Source organism: Podarcis raffonei, chromosome 7, assembly GCF_027172205.1.
Source record: "Podarcis raffonei isolate rPodRaf1 chromosome 7, rPodRaf1.pri, whole genome shotgun sequence".
In the NCBI taxonomy this organism is placed as follows: Eukaryota; Metazoa; Chordata; class Lepidosauria; order Squamata; family Lacertidae; genus Podarcis; species Podarcis raffonei.
The window spans coordinates 39,602,128-39,619,257 of record NC_070608.1 but is presented as its reverse complement, the minus strand read 5'-3'; the positions used below and the strand labels follow the sequence as shown (position 1 = coordinate 39,619,257).

At 40.4% G+C, this 17,130-nt stretch overlaps 1 protein-coding gene across 6 annotated transcripts in view; it reads right to left on the bottom strand.

The window, feature by feature from the left end:
* Positions 1-10,033, bottom strand: part of ST18 (ST18 C2H2C-type zinc finger transcription factor) — a 183,603-nt gene extending 173,570 nt beyond the window's left edge. Inside the window, exons 1-2 of one of the 6 annotated variants that reach the window (XR_008331469.1) lie at positions 8,862-8,986; positions 8,469-8,604 (exon numbers count right to left, since the gene is read on the bottom strand). Coding sequence is in view for 4 of the 6 variants with exons in the window: in XM_053396180.1 (XP_053252155.1) it covers positions 8,469-8,604; positions 8,862-8,900 (175 nt within the window). In the remaining 2 variants the exon portion in view is untranslated. Of the gene's footprint in view, positions 1-8,468; positions 8,605-8,861; positions 8,988-9,938 lie in introns of those variants that run through there. The other 5 variants (XR_008331468.1, XM_053396174.1, XM_053396180.1 and 2 more) reach the window with 5 other exon arrangements.
* Between the last annotated feature and the right edge of the window lie 7,097 nt (positions 10,034-17,130).

Below are 17,130 nucleotides of genomic sequence, written 5' to 3'. Positions count from 1 at the left end.
CTTACATAGCTAGATCCTATTTCTAGGCAATGATTCAACAAAGTGCATTGCAGTGGCCAAGGCTGCACATTCAGAGTCCAGTAAAAGAAGATATAATTCTGCCAATAAGCTATCTGGCAAAGACCCAGTTGGTTAATTCAGCCTCTTGATCCTCCCCTGAACAGGTGTGCAGCATGACTCTAAGTTTTCTCAGTGGACTATACTTACAAAGCAACAGTGGCTAGACCAGGTTGGGGAATCACAGGCACATGTCAAGATCCTGACTCAAGCAACAGCCAATGTTCAGAGGTGGAGGAAGATAAGTAGCAACTTCTGGGGCTACTACATTGTTGGATGAACAAAACCAGGTACCCAGTTCTGAAATTGAGGCTGATGGCCATGGACCTATGGACTCCAAACCAGGACTCTCACAAACTTCTTCCCTTGAGCCTGGTTCACCTGGGGAGCCAAGTGTTTCCTGCTCCAAAATGTCTGCCCAGTGGTGTAAGGAGCACACTAGATAAGCCACAGGGAAAAGAAGTGCTCCCCTTCAGGCCAGGAGGCTGTCCCTTTAAGAAGTCACACTCCTCAGTGATGTGGCAGGGAAGCTTATGGTAAGTAATCTGGGCATGAGGCTTCAGTTTACCTGCAGCTTTTTCTGAAACCAAGTTGATAACCTGGAACTATATAAGGTCACAAGACCCTGTTGCCTTGCTGTGCATTCCTGCTGAGGACAGGTTAGTCCAGCACAGTGCTTGCATATGTGCCCAAATCTCCATTTTGAAAAGTGTGTGCATATGGTAGCTTGCTTCCAATGCACATGCAGCACCTAACTGGATCGTGCTGGTGATGCTAATTAATTCCTCCCTTGAAATAGCAAGAATTTCAGTGACCCCTTACCTAGCCATATGAAAATGCTGTAATGACACACACAGGACGTGTCTGCATTTTTCAGAGATCCAGTTTATCAATTCTTATATGCATCTATATAATAATCTTTACTATTTAAACGTATGACACAGCTGAATTTGAGTGGGTAGGAGTTCTTCATCACACTGAAAATTGCCCTTCAGACAATGCCAGCTTTGGATGAAAACAACATTTTGGGGGAGCATTGAGGACACCCTCTCCCTGAAAACAGGCAGCTTCCATTAAGCATGTCCCTTAAGATCTGACAGCTTTCCCAATACTGGCCCTACAAAAATGTTCCAGAACTTTTAGGGGAATGCCAAAGAGTGCAGATGTTGTACACAATACAAACACAAACTATTTCTTGTTTTAGTTCCACCCTCTTTTTAAAGAAACGAAGCCATTTCTGCTGGCAGAGATGAGTTCCTGGGCCTGGGCATGTTCCAAGAATGCGTGGTTAATTCTCTTCTGGAGCTTTATGGGGACCTGAAGCTGAAAGATAGTTTTGGTCAAGCCATCCAGTGAGCTTGGTGATTTGAACTCTGATCCAAATTTAACTATCCACCAGAGCACACTGGATCTTAAGCCTCTTGATCCTATGCTCTCTTCATAAATCCAAGTTAAATCAAGTATCAGAAATAATCCCAGTTTAAATGTTACAAATTTATAAGCCTGACGCCTGGCAAGTAACCCGCAAGACTCCTGCAATCTAAACCCTTTGGGAATTAATGTTACGGAGAGCTCTTGGCCCCTGTTTCAGAAGTACAATTCCGATTTAAGCATACAAATCCACCAGCTCCCATAGCACATATGGTCCTTAGTCCAAAGGCCCATAGGTACTGCTTTGGAAATTAAGCCATTCTGTAGCTCTTGACTTGCAAAGGATCAATTTTGCCTGCCAATATGTAGTGCTCTTCACCACATACTGTGTCTTAGAAAACCTCTCTTGTTGCAATGCAAATGTGAGAGTTGATTTTCCAGGGTAGAGTATGCAGGAGTGAGCCTCATAAATCAGACAGCTGGACCAACTCCTCTAACTGCAGCCTTGACTATCTTATGTACATTACAGTATGATTTTCAAATGGAAAATGAATACCTTTGGGTTGAAGACTTTGGCGCCAAGATTCAGCCTCTGAGTTTTTGAAATGCTTTCAAGCAGGTGCAGATGCCACCTGCTCCAGCATAAATGAGAATAATTCAAATGACTAGTTGGGTTTTTATTATTAAAAAGTCATATAGGTTTTTGAAGGTAAACCTACTGACTATTAAGCTGAAAGACATGTTACTGTAAAGCTGAAGTGAAAAATAGTGGGAAAACATTACAAGGTTATTGAGCATGATTTTCAGCTCCATGTTATACAGTATTAACTCCATAGACAATAGCATCTGCAGTCTCCCAAAATAAGGAATTCATTTGATTTTTATGTGTAGTCCAATGGTTCAATACAAGATGGTGGAGGACCATGTGCTATTGGTTCCCTGCTGATAAAGCACAGTATATAGCACTGGACAAGTGTGATGAGCAAACAGGCTAAGCAACTGTTTTCTACAATTTTTAAGTGCTGCTTTGTGGGTAGGACTCTTGAACCTCAATACATCAAAGCATTCCCAACTGAGAACCAGAGATAACTAGATTCTCCTTGATTTTATTAAGAATCTGTTTAATACTTTTAGAGTTTTCTCAGTGTGCACTCATTAATCTGGTTTATCTAATTGATTTTTTATTTTTATTGTTATTCATGTTTTTATACTGTATTTTATGCTGCTTTTATAATTAAGTGTTTTAAAGTGCTTTAAATTTGTTGTTAGCCGCCCTGAGCCCGGTTTTTGAACCGGGAAGGGCGGGGTATAAATAAAATATTATTATTATTATTAAAGAAAAGCTCATCAGTTTCAGAGAGCTGCCTCCCAGTTCAAAACACTGATACACTCATGGATCTTATTGTATTGCCCACCCCACCACTTGCCACAGGAATTGTTATTCCTAGGACCAGCCTTACCCAAGAACTGCTTGAAAACACACATGAGAACAAGAGTGAGTTTTAAATCTGAAACAGGACAACAAATGCATAAAACATTTTCAGCAAACTGTGGAAGAACTGATTGGAATAGAGGGAAGATACCCTTGAAGACAACTTGCTCAGGTCTTAGAGTTCATACCAATCAATCAGAACTTCATGGAGAGTAAGGCTATAATATTAAAGGATTTTTGTGTACAGGTTTTACATAGCAGCGTGGTCAACCTGAACATTGGCCACATAGCTGCAGAACCTCACTTCCCACTGTAAGCTGGAGAATAACTTCTTGGCAAAATGGCACTCAAGTCATAATCAGGGCTGGCTCAGTCATTAGACAGAGTGAGTACTGCAAACAAGTGTTGGAGAACAGATCTCTGTATGTCATGCACCCTCTCTACATCTCCTAAACTAGCCTTCAGCTGCAGTGGAGGATGATGTTCTGTTCCTCGTGTTGAAGAGTCAGCTGCCAGTTTAAGCAGCTTTTGTACATGGAATGGTGGTGGGGTGGAGGATGTGTTGACTTGTCCTTCAGTTCAGTCAAAAGAAGAAGAAAGCCTTCAGTCATCAGCCCTGCATTGTGGGTGAGACAAGTTCATAGGACAATGAACTTCAACCAAGTTCAACCAGGACAATGGCAGCATCTCCACTTATGACATTTCTGGGCCTGGAAATGGGTGTAAATGGTGACAGGTATTTGAAATTGTATCTTATAGGCCTATTCATAGTGGAATATCTGTCAAAAAAGTGGCTGTTCCCCAGCTCACTTTTAAGGGGCCCCAAAAGCCTAGGGAATGTAGATACAATCACTGGACTCCAACTGCAGAATAAAGTCTAGGCTGACTGTGTCCCAGGCCCTCAACCTTCTGGTGTTGTGCCAACAGAACAGTGAGAATGACGGGTCTCTAAAATATAGTATTTGGCTGAAGTCCGTCTATTATTTTTATCTGCAAATGTTAAGGTTTTTGATGCTCCATATGTTATAGAAGAGACCAGATGTTTATGTAATTTGGCTTGTAAACAAAATTCATTGAAGCAACACAAATAGTTGGCCTATTGCATTCTAGGGCAAGAGCAAAAGGCAGAAATGTAAAGAGGGAAGCCACTTGCTCCCAGTTTTTTCTACTTCAGGATCTGTGAATCATTAATCAAGAGGCAAACCTGTGACAGGTGAAGAGAGACAACAGCTCAGGGTGGGCAATTGCCCATCCTGCAATAGGAAACAAATGTTCAATATTCTTCTACCCAAATGCACTGGAACAATGTGCAACATGTTAGAGTAATCTGATAATCTTCAGCAGGTAATAGTCAAAATACATGCTGCCCTCAAAGACAGTTGCCCCAGATACCATTTTTCAGAAGCTATTGCCCAGTGAAATGTAGCCGCAAATCCATAGCTTGCACCTTACATTATCTAAGCTCTTGCAGATTCTTGGACCTAACCACCTCAGCTACACAGCTGCAAATAAAATGTTTTAGGTGTGTTTTAAGTGCAATATACAATGTGACACTAGATGGCGATGGTGAGCCTTATGGAAAATTCAATGTCTTTTTAAAAAAGCTTTTTAAAAAAGCATTTTCAGAACATTTTTTATATGTGTGTAGATTCCACCCTACAGTCAGTCCCTACTGAGTGATGACACAAGGGAAGGGACTACAGCTCAGTGGTAAGAACACAAGTTTTGCATGCAGATGGCCTCAGGCATCTCTGGGTAAGGCTGGCAGAGACTCCTCCCTGAAAAATTGTTTCCAGTCACTATAAATAATTACTAAACCAGGAAGCCCAGATAGCTTTATATAGTTACATTTACCAGTTTTCCACAACGAGGTACCTTCCAAATGTTTTGCATGCCAGTTCCCTTCAGCTCTAACCAAAATCTCCAATGGTCAGGCATGATGGAAGTTGTAGTCCAAAACATCTGAGGGCAGCAGTTTGGGGGAAAGCTGATTTAAAAACTATAGCTCCATGTCAGGATGGTTGCAGCACTAGTCTCATGAATTATGTGACTTTCATATCTTTTTAAAGCTTTTGAACTGACAGCATCTCTTGAGGACACCTTTCACATTCCACAGGAGGCTGTTTGATATCCTGCTTCTACCTTTGACTTATGATAATGGACAGGAAAAAGCAGAAGTGTCCATGACAAATTATGGAATCACATATAATTAATGTTCAAAATTGTTTATGACTCTCTGAAAGGCACTGGTCAGCAAGGGGGCAGCCCAAATATCACAAGCCAAGACTGGTGTGTAGTGGGAAGAAATGGGAACCTGCATACAGTGGCGTAGCGTGGGTTGTCAGCACCCGGGGCAAGGCAAGTAATTTGCGCCCCCTAACCCGTGGATTTTAGCAGGGAGCAGAGAGCTGTGAGTGCGAGCACGCCCCCCCAGATGTTGCGCCCGGTGCGGCTGGGCCCCCCCTGTACCCCCCACGCTACGCCACTGCCTGCATATATTAGGGAAAGATTGGTTCAGGCTTGCCACTATTACATAGCATCAGGATCTGAATTCAGTTTTTTTAAAATGAAAAAATGGGTAATATAATGAGATCAGAACCTCGAATTAGAACTTGCAACCAAGAACAGAACTAAGGTTGAATCATAAGATGTTAAGAACAAAGTTTAAGCATTATACCTGGTTGAGGGTTTTGGATTAAGGGGATAAGGCGTGGTGGAAGAGCTGTAGGAAGTTACCCTGATATATATCCATGAAGCCATATAAAACTATTGATTCAAGCAACAGATTCCAAAATCAGGCTATTCTGTTGCTTCCAGCCTCCATCTCACTGGAGATGGGAAGCCATTTTGGTATTATTAATCTAAAATCTAAAATCTAAAATTAATCTAAAAATATTTAAGACCAGCATTGAGTCTAGGTCACAACAAGGTCACAAGGAGGATTTAAACATATTTAACTCTGCCAGGCAAGGCATATTTAATTACTCATTAAATTGTTTTTATATATTTTACAACTTATTTTATACCGCCATGTGAGGACACCTGTCCTGAAAGGCAGGATATAAATCTATTAATAAAACTCATACGCCATTATAATGCCCTGCTCCTTTCCCTCTCCTCCCACCCCATAAATCAGTGCACGCACGCACAACCCTCCTCTCTCCATGATCCAGCTCCTTCCACTCTACCAGCATATTAGACCTTTCTCCCTCTCCACCAACATGCCCAGGGCTTTGCTAATCACATTCTGAGGTGCTTCTCTAGGCCAATATGGGAAGCAATGGAAGCTGTGCCCTGCCAGGCCACCGCATAGTGATATGACCTAGCACAGTTTTCAGTCCACACACACACACATTCAGAACTGCTTCCAGATGGATGGGTAGAGAGGGAGACCTTGCCCAGCAGATCATTGTTCAGGTACCCATCTCACCTCTGCCTTCTGCCCAAACAGCCCCAATGGGCACCAGCCACTACTGTAGATGCCACAGGGCAGTCTAGGAAATAGTTGGGGGTGGGAAACTTTGATGTACTGGACCACACAACCTAGTGGAGCGTGGCCTCCCCACCTCCTTTTTTTTTTTATAAAATTTTTATTGATTTTCCGACATATATTATAAGACATTACAAATAACAATACAAAAACAAACAAACATATAAACATGTATAATTTCATAACCTTTTTCCTTATACCCAATTTCGACGACTTCCCCATGCCTCCCTTTTCTGCATCCCTATTTTAAACTTTTCCAGCAACCCCTGATCTTTCCCCACCTCCCTTCCATTCCCAAGTCATGATGGACATTCATTGTGAGAAAGTTTCTTTTAAAATGCTACCAAATGGATACGAAGAACAATATAATAAATTGGTAAAATGATATCTTATGCTTTGAAATATATTTCCTTTAAGAAACAATAAACTGAATTTCTGTGCATCTGAGGAAGGGTCCCACAAAAACATTTTGTGTATTTTGCTTTACATAGTACAGTTTTGACACACACCCTCACTCTCACACACACTCTTCTGGCTTTCTTTTGTTTGGTGCTGCCCCTTTTGAAACATATGATATAGTTGTTATTGGTATTTTAATTCCAAGTCTGTCCTACAAAGCATGCATTGCTTTATTCATACTAATCTGTTCTAACATGAGTATGGTATTCTAAGGTTTTACCATTAATACTGGCATAAAGAAACATTCAGTTTTAGCAAGGCTGGTTAAAGTATTCAGCGTAGGTAGAAGCTCAGTTCCAGCACTCTGCACTGACCTCTAGTGGATTATTTGTTGTTAGCGACTGAATGCAAACTATTAACTTTACCGTCTTAACATATAGTAGAGTTATTCCCTCGTTGCATAATATCAATAAGCTCCAACAAATTAATGCAACTTTTAATTAATGGGAAAACTCTAAGACAGAAAAATTACTTGCATTTGTTTGAAATACAACAAGTCCCCACAGAGGTGTTTCATATAAATATAGAATTATTTATCACAATATGGCACTAGACCTACAGTTACTGTATAATATATATCCTACTATTTTTCATTGCTAGGTACCCACTTAATATAACAACAATAATAAACACATTCTCTAGCAGAAAGCAAACATAATGGATTGGATCCAGAATTTGCTACCCCCAGTTCCACCTGGGACATTCTCACCAATAAAAAGTCATTTTCACTAGTGGGCAAACCCCCATGCCAGATACCACATTGTTGCAGGGGGTTCCCAATCCCCAGATCAGACATTGAAGGACATAGGGTGCTGTAGGGAGATGGAAGGAAATTGATGCAAGTTATCTTGCACATCCCTATTCTAAGAGTTCTGAAAGTTAAGTCTTCCCCATTCCTTTACTGAGAAGCCTTCAACGGACAGAAGGAGCTCTTCTATTCTCAGGAGGCAAAGTCAGGATCCAATATTAATCAGTACTGGTTTTGCAACAACAAATGTGGTTCTATTGCTTATCGTAAGAAGCACGTCTCCTAAGTAAAAACCAGTATAACTATTTCTATATTTTCTCCTGAACTGAACATAGTAAATAGCCATAATCAATCACATGATTTCTGGAGCAATTGCACTGTATACAACAAGTCTCCTCCTGAGAAGTATTGTGGCTTAGCAATTTTTATGAGCTAAAGTAGTTGTGTGTGTGTTTTTTAAAAAAACTTTCTTGAATTCATTTCTGTTCCATGATGCATTTCCTCTTATCTCCCTAAACAGCCACATCACTGATTGCCATGGGGGTTGGGTAGTTTTAGAAGTATCTGCTTTACATAACACAAACAATACAACTAAGCATGATTCTAAGCTCTATAGGTTGCAATTCTATAAACACTTACCTAGGAGTAAGTCCCACAGAACTTAGTGGGGCTTACTTCTGCATAGACATGGATAGGAGTGCAATATGAATGACCAGTTTCCTTTTTAAGTCAAATTAGTGTTTCTGGAAATGTGAGCAGAATTATGGGAACCTGTGGATAGATCACCAGGAGTCTGACCATGGTTTATGGGTAAAAACAAAGGGAGAATAAGGAATGATAAGCTCATGATAAGAAAGAATGACAGAGATCTTCCACATAATTTAGGGATATATGATTTTATACCAGCTTACCTTTACCTGGCGATTCGGTACGGTTGCCCAAAAGGTCCCCGGCTCTGTCATTTACTAATTTGCACACAGTTTTGCCTTCCGTTCCAGGGATTTTGAGATTGACGCAGACAGATGGATCCCATTTCTTTACTATTTTCTAAATTAAAGACATAAGTATTTTCACTTTAGCCCTCATGTTTTGCACTGACAAAATAAAATAAAATCCAAAGCAGGCCCCTACTGGCACATTAGAGGTTTTCACACCAGATGCTGAGCAAACACACCAGAAGACACTGTAATGTACAGTAGAGTGGCTACATGAAGAGTCAAGTCACTCAGATCTTCTCACAAGATCTTCCGTCAGCAGTATGACAAAGTATTCCCTAGCTTACTACTCCAACATTATCTCCTTACCTCCGGTTTTGCAGCAAGGTCACATTCCATGAAAAACATCCTGCCCAGCTTGGTACAAAAGGGCCCCAAAGAATCAGAATGCAGAAGGCTCTGTAACTTGCTGACCAACTTTGCCCTGTGTTATTTACTAACTACACAAAGAAAATGCTGTCTATTCAAAACACATTTCAGAACTCTTTTCACAGAAAGTGAGTGAACAAACGGTCCCATGTCCCAAGCTGTGGTCACATCTCCCATGAGGCCGGCTGATTGTTGCAGAGCATGGAACCGAGTGATACCAATGCCAGTCACCACAAGGCACTTCTGTAAACAACTTTGTGTGAGTGAGTGTGTTTGTCCTCTTGTGAAGAAAGTAATAGTATGATTTCTTTGCATTATTATATGACAGAATAAAGTTACAAACATGTTCTGTGCACGAGGCCATTACATCTCGCTTCTCTTTAAGAAAGAAAACAAGCGCACACACAAACTTCAATCTTTAAACAGAAGGCCCAGTGGGTCAAAGTTAGCAGGACATGAAGTTATCAGAATACAGTGGTACCTCGGTTTTCGAATGTCTCAGAAGTCGAACATTTCGGCTTTCGAACACCGAAAACCCAGAAGTAACTGCTTCGGTTTTCAAATACTTTTCGGAAGCTGAACATGCCACGCGGCTTCTGTATTGAGTTTTCCAGACGTAAATGCTTCTGGAAATGCATGCTTCGGTTTTCAAATGTTTCAGAAATTGAATGGTCTTCTGAAATGGATTACGTTCAAGGTACCACTTTACTGTATAAAGTTAGGGATATCCGAGTAAGATTGACCTACGTAACTCTATTGAGGAAATAGATTTCAGCTGTGCTATTTTTCTAGAAAAATGATGATGGAACTGTTGTGGAGGGGGGGAGCGATTAAAAAAATCAATCCTCCTGTCAGACTGGGAATATCCCCTCACTCACACAGTTTAGGATATTCTACCATTCTTCTGCAGAAGTTTTTTCTTTTTTTCTTTCAGCACACATATATGTCTTTCTTTCGCCTCACATATATGTCAAACAAAGCTTTAATAATAAAGAAAACTGTAACACAATAACATACTGTCTGAGAGAAACTAAAACAACATCCTGAGGCAAAAATGGCAGTTGGTCTCTCTAACTGAACTTAACTGAACACCCGAAGGGAAGGGCCAATTCCAGAACACAACACTTAAGCTCCACCCAGCAGATGACATTCTACTAATCAAATTAGACCCCAGTGCTTTTCTTACAGGAACTCACCCTGAACGCCTCTCATGTTCTCTTATAATGGAAATGACGCCCACCTGAGAGGTGCTGGAACTGAGTTCCTGTGAGTTCCAACTGAAAAAAGCCCTGGATTTCAGCAAAGCAATTACTGCTGTATTTAGAATATCCATTTTTCAAAGTTTTATTATTATCAGTCAAATCTATATTTCTGCTTTCGTCTTCGCTTTCCTTGAAGGGTATTTTTGAGTTTCAATATAACAGAAAAACAAGAGCGACGATGAGGCACCCACTTCAGCATTATGCCGTAATTGTACATGTGTACATGGTGCTTTCTTTGAAGTTAAAGGATCTGCTTTCTTAATTAGATGTACAGAAAATACATGAAGACTAGAATACTCACCAGCTCTCTGGATTGGGACAGCTATGTATGTTGAGTGGGGTGTGTGCATGATTATTTCTCAAGCGGTGCTATATTTGCATAAAGGTTTTCCCCTATGGCATTTAAAGTTACTATCTCACAATTTACCTTTCCACACATAGTACTTATAGGCTGGATATGCTGAAACATGGGGGGGGGGGCTTGTATCGTTTAAATATTCTCACAGGGAATAATTTTTCAAGTTGTGAGAGAATGTTTTGTCATTATTACATTTAATTTTAATTTTTACTTCAGCAATAGTAACCTCCTATTACCACTATTCTACTTTTCTGAGAAGAAAGGTGGGACATAAACATGAATTTTAAAAATGTGAATAATCCAACATATAGTAACATCATAATTCATAAAGACATGCTTAATACATAGTAAAGAAGCCACATGATTTTGACAGTATCTAAAATTTCAAAAAACAACCTCTTGATCCTAGACTACTCTTGGTCACACTGCTACTGAAAGTGGCAGCACTTTTTCCTTTCCAGCACTTAGTTATTCCAAAACTCACAGCTACATTCCCCTTCTATAATTACAAGGAGGGAAATAATAAACCAATTACAAATCCCCAGAAACTATTTGGGGTGGGGCTTTTTAAATACATAATTTCCAATTAAAGTCTGTATCAATTCTGAATTTTTAATATCTTCCCTCCCTGGCATAATGTGTCTTCAGAACAACAGCAACCCAGCAACAACATTATAACATTTTTATCTTTTGGGGGGTTACTTTGACACTTGCTGCCCTCTGCAGCTACTTTTCCAAGATAAGCTAAAAGCACAGGACACAAAATAGCAGCATATTACCTTCTAGCAATCCTCCCCAATGGTCAAAATCTTTCTCTAATGTTTATTCAGAAGTCACCAAAGGTTCCCTGCAACTTCTAATTCTATGCCATCTTCTCTGATAGATAGCTTCTTAGTTGCTTGTTAATTAGCCACTTGCCATTTCCCATGGAGGTGCTTTAATTACTGGTTTCCTCTCATTATTTGAAATCCCCAAACGTAGAAAAGCTGCTCTGTCTAGTTCACATTTGACTAGGTCTCCATCGCCTAATGACCAAAACCAATGGCATCCAAAAGAGACTGAATAGGAATAGGCAAATCTGTCCATTTTTGTTTCTCACAGTTTCTCATTTTTCCATTCTTAAAATCCATTCTTAACCTTACTGCAGCAGCTTGTGGGTTTTTGTTTTTGTTTTAAAGTCCTCATGAAAATTTAAGTACATGTTTGTACAGATTTCTCCTAATACACACATTTTTTGCCTAATATGAACATTTTTGCAATAAAATCCCCATATAATGCATTTTTGTATGCTGTCTTGACTAATATGTACACTGTAATGCACACTTTACCTTAGGATATGCATTATTGTACACATTACTTGGCTGGAGAGCTACACTGCATAATTTGTAGAAGTGTGAATTTTCAGTTTGTGTGTTGCTTTGGAAACTGACTTTAAATGTGAATTGAATTTCTCCCCCATCCCTCCTTTTCCCCATTGGTGAAAGAAAATCCCCGAGAAGGAAGAAGGCTGTCCATTCACCCACGAGGCACTTGCTTTCTGAGCAGCAGAGAAGGAGATGATGGCAACTGTAGCAAGGAGACAAGTGGGCACATTTCCTGCAAGCAAGTGATGAGGCAAGGGGGAATGACTGAGATGGAGATTGACTGAGATTTAGAACCCATAGTTCTCCAGTTCACATCATTCCTAATGTAAATGCTCCCAAGCATCTGGTAGTTCTGGAGATGGCAGCTGATCCCAGTTTAGAATGCCCATCCCAGTTTACAAGCAGTTTACAGCTGCTGCCATGGGTGGATCTAGATACAGGAAAAGAAACACTAGAAATAAGTCAGAAATTAGATCATTATAACAAAGGAAATAAATCCTTATGGAAAACCACATTTTAAAATTTCCTGCTCTCTGGCACCATCTGGTGTTGCATGTTTATAGTGCATTCAAATTGCTGTTTCTTTACTAATGTAGCTGAGTGACGTCTTCCCTAACAACAGCTAATAATGGAGTGGAGTAAAGCCAAGGAATGCACAAAGGTCTTGCTTTTTTCATACAGAGAAAAAGAGAGTCACACGAGAAGGTACAAAATAGGAGGACCCATTGGGTTTGGCAGGTGGTAAGTAGCCTCAAGAGAGAAGAGCCCCACTTCTCCAGTGGGTAATTTATTTTCTCCAAATGCTAAACCATGTGAGTGGCTTTCATGCTGGTAGAAAACATCACCACCACCAGTTCAGCCAGGACTTGGAACTGGAGTCTGATTCTCCTTAAGGTCAGATATATCTCATCCCTACTTCCCTGTAGACAGCTGCAGCAGGGTTTTCTTTTCATTGTAGTGACTGTGGTCTAAACCACTGAGCCTCTTGGGCATGCCGATCGGAAGGTCGGCAGTTTGAATCCTTGCAACGGAGTGAGCTCCCATTGCTCTGTCTCAGCTCCTGCCAACCTAGCACTTTGAAAGCACACCAGTGCAAGTAGACAAATAGGTACTGCTGTGGTGGGGAGGTAAACAGTGTTTCTGCATGCTCTGGCTTCCATCACGATGTTCCATTATGCCAGAAGCAGTTTAGTCATGCTGGCCACATGACCTGGAAAGCTGTCTGTGAACAAACGCCAGCTCTCTCAGCCTGAAAGTGAGATGAGCACTGCAACCCCACAGCCGTCTTTGACTGGACTTAACCGCCCAGTGGTCCTTTACCTTTTTACCTTTATTCTATCCTTGTTTGCACTGCTCATATGAAACCTCAAGTTCCTTGTTACTTTCTATCACATTAAAAGTAGATAGGCTCCTCTTCAGAGCAACACCCTGACCTCGCTTGGCTTTCCCAGTGTTAGATTAGCCATTAAAGATCCAGGGCCCAGGCCAATGTGGAAAATTTAAACTTAAAAGACTGGGGAGGGGGCATGGAATAAGGGGGGGGGGAGATAAGTTTACCCATCCTTAGCTGTAACTATAACAAGGAGATTAAAATGAACTGTTTTTCTTGTCATGTCATTTCCAGGAAAGGGACTGTGTAGTTGAGAAAGACTGAATTCAAGTAGGATAAAAGGGCTGGGTAAACCACTCTTATAATGAACTTAGAAGTACTCCACCACCTGCCCACCCCCACTCAGCAAAAGCTCCCTGATGCTTTTGTCTTTCCCTACAGCCTGTTTGGCCCACAATACACATCCCTTCTACAGCCTGCCCTGCCAGGCTACTGCAGATGCACTCACAGAAGCAACTGTTAGCCCAACACATGTATATTTATTTATTTAGCACATAAACTTTCAATTGTTCAAAATGGAACATTTGGAGGGGGGTGTTCTTTGTTACTCGGCAAATTTAAATAATAAAAAGCCTCTAGCACAAAGGGTAAAAAAGAGAGAGAGAGAGGTGGAGATGGATTATTGCTCAAAGGCCTTTTAAAAACATGTTTTTTAAAAAAGGCTTGTTGCTTTATTTCTTTATTGTTAACAGCACAATTTCAAAGCCTTTTAAAGATCAGACTCCTCCTCTCAGTGCTGCCTGCCAAGATAGTACTTAGAGGACAGGAGGGCGTGGTTGCCGTTGAAAAGATTGTGTGGAAGCTATGGTGCTTAGAGAGATGGTCATATTGGAGGGGCTTTCCAAAAAGCAGAACCCTGCAAAGGAAAACATGAAAACCGTGTGTGTGTGTGTGTGTGTGTGTGTGTGTGTGTAGGAAAATGGATGCAGATTAAATGAAAAGATAAGCAAATCAAAACTAAGGAAAAGGCTAAGAGTGAAGCAACAAACTTCTGTTTTCAGACTTGATCAGTAATAGCACCTAATCACATTTAGAATTTATTTCCTTCTTTTAATTAAATATCTGGGGGAAAACCTGTTGACATTTGCAGAGCAACAGCTTTTTTGTTTTGTTTGAATAAGGGGACAGGGTCCCCCCTTTTTATTTCTGGCAACTAAACTTCAATTGTTTCTCAAATGAAACTGCCCTCTTTTTGCAGTCAATATCATCCTCCTAACTACTGAAACTGACAGAGGTAATCTAACCCTAAATGTGTTGCTTCGTTTATGGGGTGGAATGGCAGTTGATTGGCAAGTTCTATTCTCTTTAAAGGATCTGATTAGGAAAAACACATTTTCTCTTAATTTACAGAGTGTGGTTGAGCCCCTCAGGCAGGTGGACTAACACTTGCACCTGCAAGATTCTCTCTCATTACACACACACACACACACACACACAAACACATATTGCACACACAACAGTTTTGATTGTCTTGTGCAGATAACTGTTGCAATCATGAAGTGAGATCAAAATTTTGGGTAGCTGCAGCCAGTGCCATTTGAAATATTTTTAAAGTGCAAGAGGGGGAGCTATAAACTGCATGTGTGTCCAGTTCAAAGCCAGTACAAACGGGATTAAATGTTCACAATGACCTTGGTTGCTAGGCAGATGGGAAGCCTTTTATTATTATTTTTGCACAAATTGGACCTTTTTCAAAGCATGTGGCCGCATTACTAGTGATGAGATAATTGATCTTGTGCTCGTCACAGAGAACTTAAAAATCATATTTTAACCTCTTCTTATGCCTTGGATTCCAGTGCATGTTAAAAAACATCATTAAAGTTCATCTAAATGGCCTCACCTGGCAGCTAATTTTCATCAGCACATTGGGACACCACCATCTTCATGTTCCAGGAATGATGAGAGGGAGGAACATGAGAGCGACTTAACTGGCTTGTGGATATGTGTGAAAGATAAATTAGTATTGTGTGATCTTCACAGTCAAGATCAGAAGGACATAGCAGACCTCCTTTTGTAAATGGCTATACTCTAATTTTGTGTTATGCTACAGCCCTACAGCAGCCATGTTGTGTTATGCCATGCCATTTTGTTAGTAGCACCCACAGCACTTTCTCTAAATTCAGAATGGTGGTCCAAAATAGTGTATCCTGTGCTGTGGAGGACAGAGGGGAATTAAACTTGCTATCCTCACTCCCAACATCAATGTTTTCAACATAACATGAACATGCATCCCATGCACTGTTAATTTACAGTCATAAGTTTGCTTCTGCATAATTGGGAACTAGAAATGAGCATGTGGAAATATCTTAAACACATACAGTTGTTGTTGTATAGAATCAATGAACACCTACATTTGAATGTGAAGAAGCTGGGAGCAGAGATGGACTGGGCAATGCTGCTTCCCTTCTACATGTTCCAAGTTATCCATCCTCAGCATGAGGTCCTCCAGATGTTTTCAACTACAACTCCCATTCACCCCAGCAGGCAAGAGTTATGGGAGTTGTAGTCCAAATCATTTGGAGGACCTCATGCTGGGGAAGTCAGTTCTACACAACATCTGAAAAGTGCTCTACTTTCCATATTTCTATCTGTTAAGCACATTTAAGGTGGTGGGAAATGAAAGAACCCATGGAAGCTAGCCAGTAGAATTAACAAAATATAGCATGCATACCTCCTTTGGTGATTGGAAATTCATATTGAGGTGTATGCATTTCCCAAGCAATCAAGAACCCTGTTTTTGAATGGTTCCCAGTCATTCAACAGTTGTAAAAATCTGTTGCAGGATCTGTAAAAAACAGTTGCAGGATCATTTGAAAGAAAAGACTGGACATTCTTAGATGGCAGGCTGGGCTCCTTGCTCTATTCTTTCCCATAATGTATTCAGATACCCAGACAGGACTGATGTGGATGCTCAAAACATATAAAGGCTGCTTAGGGGTAAAGAAGCAGCAAAAGGCAAGGCAAGTTCATGGAAACAATCTGCAGCATGTTTAGTGCATCAAGAGAAACTTGGTGGGGGTAGCTATGTTAATTTATTTGGGAAATGAAAAATATGAGGAGTTGGGGTGGGGGTTAAGCAGATTTTGGATGGTCGTCTGTCATGGGTGCTTTAGCTGAGATTCCTGCATTGCAGAGGGTTGGACTAGATGACCCTTGGAGTCTTGATCTACAATTGCTTCATAGCATTCCCTGGTTTGGATGGTATGATAGAAGACAATAACTATACTGAAACAGGTTCTTGGATAAAGTATATAGACTTCTCATACTTTCAGAACACCTAAAAGGAAGAATCTAGCAAAGCCACAAATTATCCTCTCCAATGACTAAACAGCTCCAGGTTGAATTACTGTCTCTTAACAGAGAGGAACAAAAATCCTGTATTTTAAGAGCATTTAGATTTTGGTACACAAACAAGTAGTGGCAGAAACCACTTTGTGCCACAAGAGGGACACAGAGGCTCAGGAATTGCTAACACAGACATAATTGGTTTCGTAACTAAGCCTTTCGCAACACAGATCTATTTCATAATTTAAATTTTTTTTTACTGATATTTATGGGCACACTTCACTTGGCACTTAGTTGCAACAGTGATGCTTATTCTCAACCTGGAATCTGAAAGATAATTCACATTGGCAAGTGAGGATTCCCAAATTAAAATAAAATTACAATAGAAGGGCCATGACCCACTGACTTAACCTGTCATTGTGGAACAACATATTCCTTGTTCCCAGTGCTTTAATTACCCTATTTTTAAAAAAATTCAACATTTGTTTGTACTATTATAATGGAAAAGGAATGACTAAAGCATTTTTTAGAAAGAGGATTAGAGCCAACT